At 50.0% G+C, this 15,273-nt stretch overlaps 1 protein-coding gene across 2 annotated transcripts in view; it reads left to right on the top strand.

Annotated features, from left to right (window-relative positions):
* LOC144595713 (anion exchange protein 3-like) overlaps positions 1–15,273 on the top strand; it is a 50,147-nt gene that overhangs the window by 21,353 nt on the left and 13,521 nt on the right. For both annotated transcript variants that reach the window (XR_013547531.1, XM_078403261.1), the window contains exons 7-12: positions 599–818; positions 3,253–3,462; positions 6,273–6,421; positions 8,904–9,098; positions 11,447–11,635; positions 14,716–14,805. Coding sequence is in view for 1 of the 2 variants with exons in the window: in XM_078403261.1 (XP_078259387.1) it covers positions 599–818; positions 3,253–3,462; positions 6,273–6,421; positions 8,904–9,098; positions 11,447–11,635; positions 14,716–14,805 (1,053 nt within the window). In the remaining variant the exon portion in view is untranslated. The remainder of the gene's footprint in view (positions 1–598; positions 819–3,252; positions 3,463–6,272; positions 6,422–8,903; positions 9,099–11,446; positions 11,636–14,715; positions 14,806–15,273) is intronic.

Genomic DNA, 15,273 nt, shown 5'->3' with positions numbered 1-15,273 from the left:
CTCCAGTCTTTCAACATACGACAGTCCCGCCATTCCAGGAATTAACCTGGTGAAGCCAAGTAGAAAGACTATGCGTGATTACAATCGAGCCGTCCACAGTGTAGATACAGGATAAAGGGAATAACGTTTAATGCAAGGTAAAGCCAGTAAAGTCCGATCAAGGACTGCAGATTAGTTTATTGTCACGTGTACCGAGGTACAGTGAGAAGCCTTTATGTTGCGTGCTAACCAGTCAGCGGAAAGGACTACATGATTACAATCGAGTCGTCCACGTTGTACACAGATGCAGGATAAAGGGAATAACGTTCAGTGCAACGTAAAATCCAGTAATGTCCGATTAAAGATAGTCCGAGGGTCACCAATGAGGTAGATGGGAGGTCAGGACCGCTCTCTAGTTGGTGAGAGGACGGTTCAGTCGCCTGATAACAGCCGGGAAGAAACTGCCCCTGAATCTGGAGGTGTGCGTTTTCACACTTCTGTACCTCTTGCCCGATGGGAGAGGGGGGAGAAGAGGGAGTGGCCGGGCAGTGGGGGGTGAGACTGGTCCGTGGTGAGATCTGGAGGCATGAATCTCCAGGGAATGTGTGCTCCTCTGCAGGAGTTTCACGATGCGGCCTACCTGGCCGATGACCGGCAGGACCTGCTGAACGCCATCAATGAGTTCCTGGACTCCAGTATCGTCATCCCGCCCCTGGAGCTGGAGGGCAGGGATCTCCTCAGATCAGTCACCACCTTTCAGAAGGAGATGCTGAGGAAGAGAAAAGAGAGGGAGCAGAAGAAGTCCATGAAGAAGGAGGAAACCCCGTTCGATGCCACAGGTGAGCTTGTAGACAATGTGAGATGAAGTATAACGTAGCAAAGATGAGCGGGAAGCCAGGGGATTGGGACTCTTTTTAAAGAGCAACAGAAGATAAATAAAAAGGCGATACGGGGAGAAAAGATGAGGTACGAAGGTAAGCTGCTCTCAAGAGAGAGCTAGATAGAGCTCTTAAGGATGGCGGAGTCAGGGGGTATGGGGAGAAGGCAGGAACGAGGTACTGATTGAGAATGATCAGCCATGATCACATTGAATGGCGGTGCCGGCTCGAAGGGCCGAATGGCCTCCTCCTGCACCTGTTGCCTATTGTCTATTGAGACAGTGGTCAGCGTCAGGAAGCCTAGCGGTATACATACCCCTCTGCAATGATGGCGCCGAAGTAGAGAACGGGGTAGACAATAGACAATAGGTGCAGGAGTAAGCCATTCTGCCATTCTGCCCTTCAAGCCAGCACCACCATTCAATGTGATCATGGCTGATCATTCTCAATCAGTACCCCATTCCTGCCTTCTCCCCTTACCCCCTGACTCCGCTATCCTTAAGAGCTCTATCTAGCTCTCTCTTGAATGCATTCAGAGAATTGGCCTCCACTGCCTTCTGAGGCAGATAATTCCACAGATTCACAACTCTCTGACTGAAAAAGTTTTTCCTCATCTCCATTCTAAATGGCTTACCCCTTATTCTTAAACTGTGGCCCTTGTTCTGGACTCCCCCAACATTGGGAACATGTTTCCTGCCTCTAACGTGTCCAACCCCTTAATAATCTTATACGTTTCGATAAGATCCCCTCTCATCCTTCTAAATTCCAGTGTATACAAGCCTAGTCGCTCCAGTCTTTCAACATATGACAATCCCACCATTCCGGGAATTAACCTAGTAAACCTACGCTGCACGCCCTCAATAGCAAGAATATCCTTCCTCAAATTTGGAGACCAAAACTGCACACAGTACTCCAGGTGCGGTCTCACTAGGGCCCTGTACAACTGCAGAAGGACCTCTTTGCTTCTATACTCAACTCCTCTTGTTATGAAGGCCAACATTCCATTGGCTTTCTTCACTGCCTGCTGTACCTGCATGCTTCCTTTCAGTGACTGATGCACTAGGACACCCAGATCACGTTGTACGTCCCATTTTCCTAACTTGACACCATTCAGATAATAATCTGCCTTCCTATTCTTACCTCCAAAGTGGATAACCTCACACTTATCCACATTAAACTGCATCTGCCATGCATCCGCCCACTCACACAACCTGTCCAAGTCACCATGCAACCTCATAGCATCTTCCTCACAGTTCACACTGCCACCCAGCTTAGTATCATCTGAAAATTTGCTGAACAGTTAACTGGAACCACTTACTGTCAAAAAACATTTAAAAAAATTCACAAGAGCTGCAAAGATTGCAGAAAGGTGGCTGAGGCAGGTTAGTTGCAGCTGAAATTCTACATTGATAGTGCATCTAGCACGCACTTGAATCTCAAGGCAGAACACACACCATGTGCCTATCTTAGCTCTACCGGCCCGTGCCACTGAGCCGCTCAGAATAAGCTTGAGGAACTGAATTGTGGGCGCAGCCCAGACCATCACACAAACCAACCTCCCTCCCACCGACTCCATCTACACCTCACGCTGCCTCGGCAAGGCCAGCAGCATCATCAAGGACCAGTCTCACCCCGGTCACTCCCTCTTCTCCCCTCTCCCATCGGGCAAGAGGTACAGAAGTGTGAAAACGCACACCTCCAGATTCAGGGACAGTTTCTTCCCAGCTGTTGATCGGCCTTTACTGGCTTTATGTTGAACTAAACGTTATTCCCTTATCCCTTTACAAGGATGTTGTCAGGTCTAGAGGGTGTGAGCTACAGGGAGAGGTTGAGCAGGCTGGGTCTCTATTCCTTGGAGCGCAGGAGGATGAGGGGTGATCTAAAAGAGGTGTATAAAATCATGAGAGGAATAGATCGGGTAGAAGGACCTCTTCGCTTCTATACTCAACTCCTCTAGCTTTCCATTCTCTAACATGCCATTAGCTTTCTTCACAGCCTGCTGTTCCTGCATGCTATCTTTGAGTGACTGATGCACTAGGACACCCAGATCTCTTTGTACATCCCCATTTCCTAGCTTGTCACCATTCAGATAATTCTCTGCCTCCCAGTTCTTGCCACCAAAGTGGACAACCTCACATTTATCCACATTAAACTGCATCTGCCATGCATCCGCCCACTCACACAACCTGTCCAGGTCACCCTGAAACCTCATAGCATCCTCCTCACAGCTCAGCTGCAAATTTGCTAATGGTACTTTTAATCCCTTCACCCAAGTCATTGATGTATATTGTATATAGCTGCGGTCCCAGCACCGAGCCTTGCGGTACCCCACTAGTTACTGCCTGCCATAGTTGTTTTGTGAGTTGCCCCAAACCCGCTCTCTGTTGCTCCCCAGATCTGTGCTTGAATGTGCAGGCGGAGGCTGAGGACGACTCTCTGGAGAGGACCAACCGCCTCTTCGGCGGCCTGGTGCGCGACGTGAGGCGGAGGTACCCGCAGTACCTGAGCGATATCCGTGATGCCTTCAGCTGCCAATGCGTGCCCGCCATCATCTTCATCTACTTCGCTGCCCTCTCTCCGGCCATCACCTTCGGTGGCCTCCTTGGTAACTCTCTCTACCCCTCTCGGGGGGCAGGAGGGCAACATGCACGATGCTGCCCCACTCCTCCCCCCTCCCTCCTCCCTCCCCTCCACTCCCCTTGCCTCTTTCCTCCCTCCCTGCTAGCGTTAATAATATAATAATAATAATAATAATAATAATAATAATAATAATAATAATAATAATAATAATAATAATAATAATAATAATAATAGTCTAGTTATTATTATAATATTATATTATTTTAATAATAATAATATAATAATAATATAATAATAATAATTATAATAATAATAAAATAATAATAATAATAACTAGACTATTATTATTATTATTATATTATTATAATAACTAGACTATTATTATTATTATTTTATTATAATAACTAGACTATTATTATTATTATTTTATTATTAGTAATAATAATAACAATAATAATAATAATAATAGTTATTATTATTATTATTGTTATTATTATTACTAATAATAAAATAATTAGTATCTGGAGAGGACCAACCGCCTCTTGGTATTAATAATATTATTATTATTGTTATTATTATTACTAATAATAAAATAATTAGTAATAATAATAATAATAGTCTAGTTATTATTATTATTATTATTATTATTATTATTATTATTATTATTATTATTATTATTATTATTATTATTATTATTATTATTATTATAACTAGACTATTATTATTATAACTAGACTATTATTATTATTATTATTATTATTATTATTTTATTATTATTATTTTTATTATTATTCCTGTAGGCCTGGACACTGTAGGCCCGGACACTGTAGGCCCGGTTGCCACTGTAGGCCTGTACACTGTAGCCCTGGACACAGTAGGCCCAGACACTGTAGGCCCGGACACTGTAGGCCCGGGTGCCACTGTAGGCCTGTACACCGTAGCCCCGGACACAGTAGGCCCGGACACTGTAGGCCCGGACACAGTAGGCCCGGACACTGTAGGCCCGGACACTGTAGGCCCGGACACTGTAGGCCCGGACACTGTAGACCCGGGTGCCACTGTAGGCCCCGGACACTGTAGACCCGGACACTTTAGACCCGGGTGCCACTGTAGGCCCCTACACTGTAGGCCCGGACAGTGTAGGCCCAGAGCCCCGGGCGCCGCCTGAGGGAGGTTGCGTAGCAACCCGCCTCCCGGCCCGGGCGGCTGCCATTGATGGAGCGGGAGCACGTGGCCGCTGGCTGGGTGAGGTCACGTGGGTCACGGGGCGGTGACGTCACCTTGTCCCTTATTTGGGAGTGAGATAGTTGGCAACCCCTACTCCCCATCATCCTCTCTTTGGCCTTCTCGGTAACTCACTCTGCTCCTCCCATGGTTGGACTCAGCCCTACGTTCCTTCCCCTCCCTCCTCTCTCCCCTTCCTCCTCCCTCCTCTATCCCTCCTCTCAACCCTTCCTCCCTCCCTCCCTCCCTCCCTCCCTCCCTCCCTCCCTCCCTCCCTCCCTCCCTCCCTCCCTCCCTCCCTCCCTCCCTCCTCTCAACCCTTCCTCCCTCCCTCCCTCCCTTCTAGTTTAGTTCAGTTCAGACATACAGCGCGGAAACAGGCCCTTCGGCCCACCGGGTCCGCGCCGACCAGCGATCCCCACACATTAACACTATCCTACACCCACTGGGGACAATTTTTACATTTACCAAGCCAATTAACCTACATACCTGCACATCTTTGGAGTGTGGGAGGAAACCGAAGATCTCGGAGAAAACCCACGCAGGTCACGGGGAGAACGTACAAACTCCGTACAGACAGCACCCGTAGTCGGGATGGAACCCGGGTCTCCGGCGCTGCATTCGCTGTAAGGCGGCATCTCTACCGCTGCGCCACCGTGACCGCCCATAGTCCTGTGACTCTAGGCCCAGTCTAACCTGTGCCATATATTTTATGATCACATTGTTCTACAATCTTGAGAGACGGAGAAACTCTCCAGATTTTAGTTTCGTTTGGTTTAGTGATACAGCATTGAAACAGGCCCTTCGGGTCACCGAGTCAGCACCGACCAGCGGTCACCCTGTACACTAGTTCTATGTTCTCCCACTTGCCCACTCCCTACACACCAGAGGCCACTTACTGTGGGCCAATTATCCACGTCTTTGGGATGTAGGAGGAAACCGGAGATCCTGAAGAAAACCCACGTGGTCTCAGGGCGAACGTACAAATTCCATACAGACAGCACCCGTAGCAGGGATCGAACCCAGGTGTCTGGAGCTGGAAGGCAGCAACTCTACCGCTGGGCGAGCTTGCAAACTCCACGCACACACACACGCACACACACACGCGCACACACACACACATGCACGCACGCACACACACGCACACACACAGAGACACACGCACACACGCGCACACACATGCGTGCACACACACACACACACACGCACTCACATACATACACGCACACATACACACATGCACACACACATGTGCACACACACGCACTCACACAGGTACGTGCACACAGGTACGTGCACACACACACATACATACATACAGACACACACATGCACACACACGCACACACACACTCACACAGACGCACACATACCCACAGACACGCACTCATACACATGCACACACATACGTATAGACACACACATGCACAGACACGCACACAAACACAATGCGCACAAACACTCTTGTGCACACACACACACTGCATGCACACACACAGACACACATACAATCGCACACACGCCCGAGGTCAGGATCGTACCGTGTTCTGCGCCGCTGTGAGTTTGACGTCATGCGCTGTCCTCTCATGAAGGGACCTGCGTCTTTTCCAGGGACAAAGACTGAGGGCCTGATCGGCGTGTCGGAGCTGATTGTCTCCACCTCAGTAATGGGCGTCTTCTTCTCGCTGATGGGGGCTCAGCCCCTGCTCATCATCGGCTTCACCGGACCCCTGCTCGTGTTTGAAGAAGCATTTTACAACGTAAGAGCGTTTACTTACTCTCATTCTGGAAGCGGTTCCTTGTTTGGTTTTAGTTCAGTTTAGTTAAGAGATGCAGCCTTCGGCCCACCCAGACCAGCGATCCCCGACCCCCCCCCCCCACACTAACGGCGGCACTTTGGCGCAGCGGTAGAGCTGCTGCCTCACAGCGCCAGAGACCCGGGTTCGATCCTGACTACGGGCGCTGTCTGTACCGAGTTTGTACGTTCTCCCCGTGACCTGCGTGGGTTTTCTTCAGTTTCCTTCCACACTTCAAAGACGTGCAGATTAATTGACTACGGCAAAAATTGTAAATTGTCCCTCGTGTGCGGGATTGTGTGAGTGTACGGGGTGATCGCTGGTCAGCGCAGACCCGGTGGGCCGCAGGGGCCTGTCTCCGCGCTGCATCTCCAAACTAAAACCAAGTGTTTCTCCAGGCTCTCTCTCCCTCTGGGATATCCCACCTGAGCTGCCACCTTCAGTCGAGTGAGAACGTGGACCACGGCAGCATTTCCAAACTTGCGGCCGGCTGGATACAGTTACAGTTTAGTTTTGTTTATTGTCCCGTGTACCGAGGTACAGTGAAAAGCTTTCTGTTGCGTGCTGCCCAGTCAGCAGAAAGACAATACATGATTACATTCGAGCCGTCCACAGTGTACAGACACATGACAAGGGAATAACATTTAGTGCAGGTAAAGCCAGCAAAGTCCGACTAAGGATAGTCCGAGGGTCACCAATGAGGTGGATAGTAGTTCAGGGCCACTCTCTGGTTGTTGTAGGATGGTTCAGTTGCCTGATAACAGCCGCGAAGAAACTGGCACCTCACCTTTAACTAGACAGATGCCAACTTAGACTCTGAGGAAGGGTTCCAACCTGAAACGTTACCTCTCCATGGACCCACCGAGTCTATGCCAACCAGCAATCATCCCGTTCACCAGCTCAGGGTGGCACAGCGGTAGAGTTGCTGCCTTACAACACTTGAGACTCTAGTTCTATCCTGACCACGGGCGCATAAGAAAAAAAAAACGCAGATGCTGGTTAAAATCAAAGGAAGACACAAAATGCTGAAGTAACTAAGCTGGACAGGCAGCATCTCTGGAGACAAGGAATGGGTGACCTTTCTGTCTGAAGAAGGGTCTCGACCCGAAACGTCACCCATTTCTTCTGTCTGAAGAAGGGTCTTGACCCGAAACGTCACCCGTTCCTTCTCTCCAGAGATGCTGCCTGTCCCTCTGAGTTACTCAGGCATTTTGTGTCTATCTTCGATTCAAACCAGCACCTGTAATTCTTTCCAACACGCAGTGTAGTTCAGTTCAGTTCAGTTACATAAGTACAATCGATCCATACACAAGTCTAGCGGGTAGTGCAGAGAGAAAGCAAAGAGAATGCAAAATATTATATTACAGCTACAGAGAACGTTTCGTGTAGTTTACTGTCACGTGTACCGAGGTACAGTGAAAAGCTTTTGTGTTGCGTGCTAACCAGTCAGGGGAAAGACAATACATGATTACAATCGAGCCGTCCACAGTATACAGACACAGGGTAAAGGGAATAACGTTCAGTGCAAGGTAAAGCCAGCAAAGTCCGATCAAGGATAGTCCGAGGGTCACCAATGAGGTAGATTGTAGTTCAGCACCATCTCTTTAAAGTCCAATTAAAGATAGTCTGAAAATCTCCATTGGTGTAGATGGGCGGTCAGGACCCCTCTCTAGTTGGTGAGAGGACGGTTCAGTTCCCTGATAAGGGTCCCGACCCGAAACGTCACCTATCCATGTTCTCCAGAGATGCTGCCCGACCCGCTGAGTTACGCCAGCACTCTGTGAAACATCACCTATCCATGTTCTCCACAGATGCTGCCCGACCCGCTGAGTTACGCCAGCACTCTGTGAAACATCACCTATCCATGTTCTCCACAGATGCTGCCTGACCCCCTGAGTTACTCCAACACTTTGTGATTCTTTTTTCTCTGCAAACCAGCATCTGCAGTTCCTTGTTTTCTACAAGGGCCTTGACTAATGTACAGGTGAAGGTAGAAACAAAATGCTGGAGTAACTCAGCGGGACTGAAACTGTGAAGAAGGGTCTCGACCCAAAACGTCACCCATTCCCTCTCTCCAGAGATGCTGCCTGACCCGCTGAGTTACTCCGGCATTTTGTGAAACGTCACCTATCCATGTTCTCCACAGATGCTGCCTGACCCGCTGAGTTACTCCAGTATTTTGTGTCTACCTTCGATTTAAACCAGCATCTGCAGTTTTCTTCCCTACACATAATGTGTACAGTGTTAGTGTACAGGGTGATGGCTGGTCGGCGGATAGTTGAGTTGAGTTGAGAGACACAGCGCGGAAACAGGCCCTTCGGCCCACCGAGCGATCATGGTTGCGGGCTGGCAGGTTAAGAGTTAACTCTTCTCTCTCCCGTTTCCTCCCATTGTCTGAACCTTCCCTCCCGTTCCCCACCAACCTGCGACCCAACCCCATCACCAGTTCAGCAAGGACCAGCATATTGACTATCTGACTGGCCGTGTGTGGATCGGGTTTTGGCTCATGTTCATTGTGCTCATCACAGTGGCTTTAGAAGGCAGCTTGCTGGTCCGATACGTCACGCCCTTCACTCAAGAAATCTTCGCCTTCCTCATCTCCGCCATCTTCATCTTCGAGACCATGAAAAACCTGCTGCTGGTAAGTACAGGGACCTCACGAGGCATCCTTAGGCTTGTATACACTGGAACATAGACGTAGGCTTGTATACACTGGAACTTAGACGTAGGCTTGTATACACTGGAACTTAGACGTAGGCTTGTATACACTGGAACTTAGACGTAGGCTTGTATACACTGGAACTTAGAAGGATGAGAGGGGATCTTATTGAAACATATAAGATTATATGTCCGGACAGTGTAGACCCGGACAGTGTAGACCCGGACTGTGTTGGCCCGTTTATTGTAGGCCGGAACAGTGTAGGCCCGGACAGTGTGGGTCCGGACACTGCAGGCCCGGACATTGTAGGCCCAGACAGTATAGGTGCGGACAGTGTAGTCCCGGACAGTGTAGGCCAGGACACTGTTGGCCAGCACAGTGCAGGCCAGGACAATGTAGGCCCGGACAGTGCAGGTCCAGACACTGTAGGCCTGGACGCTGTAGGGCCTGAGGCCCGGGCGCCGCCTAACGGAGGTTGCATAGCAACCCGCCTCCCGGCCCGGGTGGCCGCCATTGGTGGAGCGGGAGCACGTGGCCGCTGGCTGGGTGAGGTCACGTGGGGCGCGGGGCGGTGATCTCACCTTGTCCCGTATTTGGCAGGGAGATAGTTGGCAACCCTCTCGCTGCAGTAGCAGAGTTGCCGCCACACAGCTGCTCCCCGCTAAGCGACAAGAGTAGGAAACGCTGGTGCTGGAGAGGGTCCAGAGGAGGTTTACGAGAATGATCCCAGGAATGACTGTGTTAACATATGATGAGCGTTTGTGGGCACTGGGCCTGTACTCGCTGGAGTTTAGAAGGATGAGGGGGAACCTCATTGAAACGTACAGAAAAATGAGCGGCCTGGATAGAGTGGATGTGGAGAGGATGTTTCCACTAGTGGGAGAGTCTCGGACCAGAGGGCACAGCCTCAGAATTAAAGGACGTTCCTTTAAGGGCGTGCAGCGTAGGTTTAGTAGGTTAATTCCCGGAATGGCGGGACTGTCATATGTTGAAAGACTGGAGCGACTAGGCTTGTATACACTGGAATTTAGAAGGATAAGAGGAGATCTTATCGAAACCTATGAGATTATAAAGGGGTTGGACACGTTAGAGGCAGGAAACATATTTCCAATGTTGGGGGAGTCCAGAACAAGGGGCCACAGTTTAAGAATAAGGGGTAGGCCATTTAGAACTGAGATGAGGAAAAACTTTTTCAGTCATAGAGTTGTGAATCTGTGGAATTCTCTGCCTCAGAAGGCAGTGGAGGCCAATTCTCTGAATGCATTCAAGAGAGAGCTAGATAGAGCTCTTAAGGAAAGCGGAGTCAGGGGGTATGGGGAGAAGGCAGGAACGGGGTACTGATTGAGAATGATCAGCCATGATCACATTGAATGGCGGTGCTGGCTCGAAGGGCCGAATGGCCTCCTCCTGCATCTATTGTCTATTGAAATTTCTTTAATCAGAGGGTGGTGAATCTGTGGAATTATTTGCCACAGAAGGCTGTGGAGGCCAAGTCAATGGATATTTTTAAGGCAGAGAAATGGATAATTGATTTGTAGGGTGTCAGGGGTTATGGGGAGAAGGCAGGAGAATGGGGCTGAGAGGGAAAGATTGATCAGCCACGATTGAATGGCGGATTGGACTTGATGGGCCGAATGGCCTAATTCTGGTCCTATCACTTATGACCTTATGAAAGTGTTTAGGTGAGTGGTGGAACAGAGGTTGAGGGGAAGTTGATGAGAAGATGGGTGGAAAAGAATGGGATTATCATAAAATGGGTGGGATCGATGGTCAAGTCTCAAGAAGGGTCCTGACCCCCAACATCACCGATCCATGTAGAAACATGTAGAAACAGCAGATGCTGGTTTACAAAAAAAGGCACAAAGTGCTGGAGTAACTCAGCGGGTCAGGCAGCATCTGTGGAGAACATGGATAGGTGACGTTTCACAGAGTGCTGGAGTAACTCAACGGGTCAGGCAGCATCTGTGGAGAACATGGATAGGTGACGTTTCACAGAGTGCTGGAGTAACTCAGCGGGTCAGGCAGCATCTGTGGAGAACATGGATAGGTGACGTTTCTGGTCGGGACCCTTCTTCAGACTTCTGAAGAAGGATCCTGACCAGAAACATCACCTGTCCATGTTCTCCAGAGATGCTGCCTGACCCACTGATTTACTCCAGCATTTTGTGAAATAAATACCTTCGATTTGTACCAGCATCTGCAGTTATTTTCTCACGTCTTCATTTGATTCTGGGTTCGGTTCTGACCTCCAGCCGCCATTGGTCTCTGTTGATCGTACCTCTCTCTCTCCCCCCTCGAAACTAAACTCAACTCGACTCAACTGTCCGCAGGTTTTCACTCAGCACCCCCTTCTCAAGGCCTACCCAAACCTCCCGTTCCCAGCGGGCAACTTCACGGAGGAGATGATCGTTCTGATGCAGCCCAACACGGCTCTGTTGTCCCTGGTGCTGATGGTGGGAACGTTCTTCACCGCCTACTTCCTGAGGAAGTTCAGAAACAGCCGCTTTCTCGCGGGGAGTGTGAGTATGGGCGATGGCGACCATCTATTGTCACGTGCAGCTCGGATGGGGGCCAGTGAATGTATTTGTAAAGGAATTGTCACAAAAGCACAGACAAGGTTCGAAAAACCACTCGCTCCTTATACTTCCCCCCCCCCTCCCCCACCGGCTAGCGGTTGCCAACTATCTCACTCCCAAATAAGGGACAAGGTGACGTCACCGCCCCGCGCCCCACGTGACCTCACCCAGCCAGCGGGCACGTGCTCGCGCTCCACCAATGGCGACCGCCCGGGCCGGGAGGCGGGTCGCTATGCAACCTCCGTTAGGCGGCACCCGGGCCTACACTGTCCGGGTTTACACTGTCCGGGCCTACACCGTCCGGGCCTACACTGTCCAGGCCTACACCGTCCGGGCCTACAGTGCCCTGGCCTACAGTGCCCGGGCCTACAGTGCCCTGGCCTACAGTGCCCGGGCCTACAGTGTCCGGGCCCACACCGTCCGGGCCTACACTGTCAGGGCCTACAGTGTCAGGGCCTACAGTGTCCGGCCCTACACTGTCCGGGCCTACACTGTCCGGGCCTACAGTGTCCGGCCCTACACTGTCCGGGCCTACAGTGTCCGGCCCTACACTGTCCGGGCCTACACTGTCCGGGCCTATAGAGTCATAGACTGATACAGTGTGGAAACAGGCCCTTCGGCCCAACTCACCCACCAACAATGTCCCAGCTACACTAGTCCCACCTGCCTGCGTTTGGTCCATATCCCTCCAAACCTGTCCAACTGTTTCTTAAACGATGGGATAGTCCCAGCCTCAACTACCTCCTCTGGCAGCTCGTTCCATACACCCACCACCCTCTGTGTGAAAAAGTTACCCCTCGGAGTCCTATTAAATCATTTCCCCTTCACCTTGAACCTATGTCCTCTAGTCCTCGATTCCCCTACTCTGGGCAAGAGACTCTGTGCATCTACCTGATCTATTCCTCTCATGATTTTGTACACCTCTATAAGATCTCCCCTCATCCTCCTGCGCTCCATGGAATAGAGACCCAGCCTGCTCAACCTCTCCCTGTAGCTCACAGATAGGATGAATCACAGTGTATTTTACCCAAAGTAGAGGAATCAAGAAAAAGGGGAAATAGGTTGAGGGTGAGGGGGGGGGGGGGGGAGACTTATTAGGAGCTTGTGGGAAGGGGCTCTCACACAGAGGGTGGTGGGTGTATGGAACAATTTGCCAGAGGAGGTAGTTGAGGCTGGTACTTTAACAACATTTAAAGGACAATTTGTGTAGGAAAGAACTGCAGATGCTGGTTTAGACAATAGACAATAGGTGCAGGAGGAGGCCATTCGGCCATTCGAGCCAGCACCACCATTCAATGTGATCATGGCTGATCATTCACAATCAGTACCCCGTTCCTGCCTTCTCCCCATACCCCCTGACTCCGCTATCCTTAAGAGCCCTATCTAGCTCTCTCTTGAATACATTCAGAGAATTGGTCTCCACTGCCTTCTGAGGTAGAGAATTCCACAGATTTACAACTCTCTGACTGAAAAAGTTTTTCCTCATCTCCGTTCTAAATGGCGTACCCCTTATTCTTAAACTGTGGCCCCTGGTTCTGGACTCCCCCAACATTGGGAACATGTTTCCTGCCTCTAACGTGTCCAACCCCTTAATAATCTTATAGTTTTCGATAAGATCTCCTCTCATCCTTCTAAATTTCAGTTTACACCGAATTTAGACCCACTGGGGGGAATGTCCCCCCATTGACGAACTGTACACTGCAAGGGCCAGGAAGCGAGCGGGCAAGATCATCTCTGACCCCTCTCACCCTGGCCACAAACTCTTTGAAGCACCTCCCTCTGGAAGGCGACTCCGGACTGTCAAAGCAGCCACAGCCAGACATAAAAACAGCTTTTTTCCCACAAGTAGTAGCTCTACTCAACAACCAAAGTCTGTCATCTCTTTTTGTTCTGGTTTATTTCACTCACATGTTTGAACTATAATGTTGTTATTCTGAATGTTTTAATGTTTTACGCTTTATTCTTAATTGTTTACTGTATGTTCGTCTCGTTACTTGCGAGCGGAGCACCAAGGCACATTCCTTGTACGTGCACATACTTGGCTAATACAATTTATTCAATTCAATTCAATTCAAAATGCTGGAGTAACTCAGCGGGTCAGGCAGCATCTGTGGAGAACATGGGATAGGTGACGTTTCACCGAGTGCTGGAGTAACTCAGCGGGTCAGGCAGCATCTGTGGAGAACATGGGATAGGTGACGTTTCACAGAGTGCTGGAGTAACTCAGCGGGTCAGGCAGCATCTGTGGAGAACATGGGATAGGTGACGTTTCACAGAGTGCTGGAGTAACTCAGCGGGTCAGGCAGCATCTGTGGAGAACATGGATAGGTGACGTTTCACAGAGTGCTGGAGTAACTCAGCGGGTCAGGCAGCATCTCTGGAGAACATGGATAGGTGATTGAATGGCGGAGTAGACTTGATGGACCGAATGGCCTAATTCTGCTCCTATCACTTATGACGTTCTGAGATCCACCAAGGGCACTGAGTGGAGAGGTTTAAGGAGAAGGGGATAAGATTTAAAGTGGGACTAGGGTAGCTGGGAAATGTTGGCCGGTGCGGGCAAGTTGGGCTGAAGGGCCTGTTTCCACACTGTATCACTCTGTGTCTCTATGACTCTACTTCAGACTGAAATATAGAGTTGGGGGGGAGGGGGGGGGTGGAGGGGGGAGAAGAGGAATAAACTGGAGGTGAGAAAAGTCAGAACAAATCATGTTGCAGTTGTATAAGTCTAAGGCATTGGTGAAGCCGTATTTAGAGTAGTGTGTTCTCTTGCCCAGAGTAGGTGAATCGAGGACCAGAGGACATAGGTCTAAGGTGAAGGGGAAAAGATTTATATAGGAATCCGAGGGGTCGCTTTTTCATTCAAAGTTGAGATGCTGTGCCTGATCACCGAGTTCCTCCAGCACTTTGTGGTTTTGCTCCGGACTCCAGCATCTGCAGTTCCTTTTGCCTCCAGCTGTCCCGAGCTGTGTTCCAGGTGCGGTCCCGAGCTGTGTTCCATGTGTTCCATTCCTGTGTTCCAGGTGCGGCGGGCGATCGGCGACTTTGGGATTCCCATTGCGATCCTGGTGATGTTACTGGTGGACATCTCAGTGCCGGACACCTACACAAAGGTAACCGGTCACGTGCCGAGCTGTTAGAGCAGGAAGAGTGTGTGACAATGCTTAGGCCCCTCGCGGTTAGCACAGAGCACGTTGCAAATACGCTTGGGTGGCGCGGCGGTAGTGTTGCTGCCTCACAGCGCCGGAGACCCGGGTTCCATCCCGACTACGGGCGCTGTCCACACGGAGTTTGTACGTTCTCCCCGTGTCTGCGTGGGTTTTTCTCCGAGACCTACAATGACCTCAGAACCCATAGATAGAGCTCTTAAGGATAGTGGAGTCAGGGGTTATGGGGAGAAGGCAGAAATGGGGTACTGATTGAGAATGATCAGCCATGATCACATTGAATGGCGGTGCTGGCTCGAAGGGCCAATGGCCTCCTCCTATTGTCTATTGTCTATAATGGCCCATTGAAAAAATATATATTTTAATGTAAACGGTTCGCTTGCAATCATGTTTTGTCTTTCCGCTGACTGGTTA

Source organism: Rhinoraja longicauda, chromosome 8 (assembly GCF_053455715.1).
Source record: "Rhinoraja longicauda isolate Sanriku21f chromosome 8, sRhiLon1.1, whole genome shotgun sequence".
NCBI lineage: Eukaryota > Metazoa > Chordata > Chondrichthyes > Rajiformes > Arhynchobatidae > Rhinoraja > Rhinoraja longicauda.
Note: the sequence above shows the minus strand (reverse complement) of the source record. Positions and strands in the feature narration are given on the sequence as shown.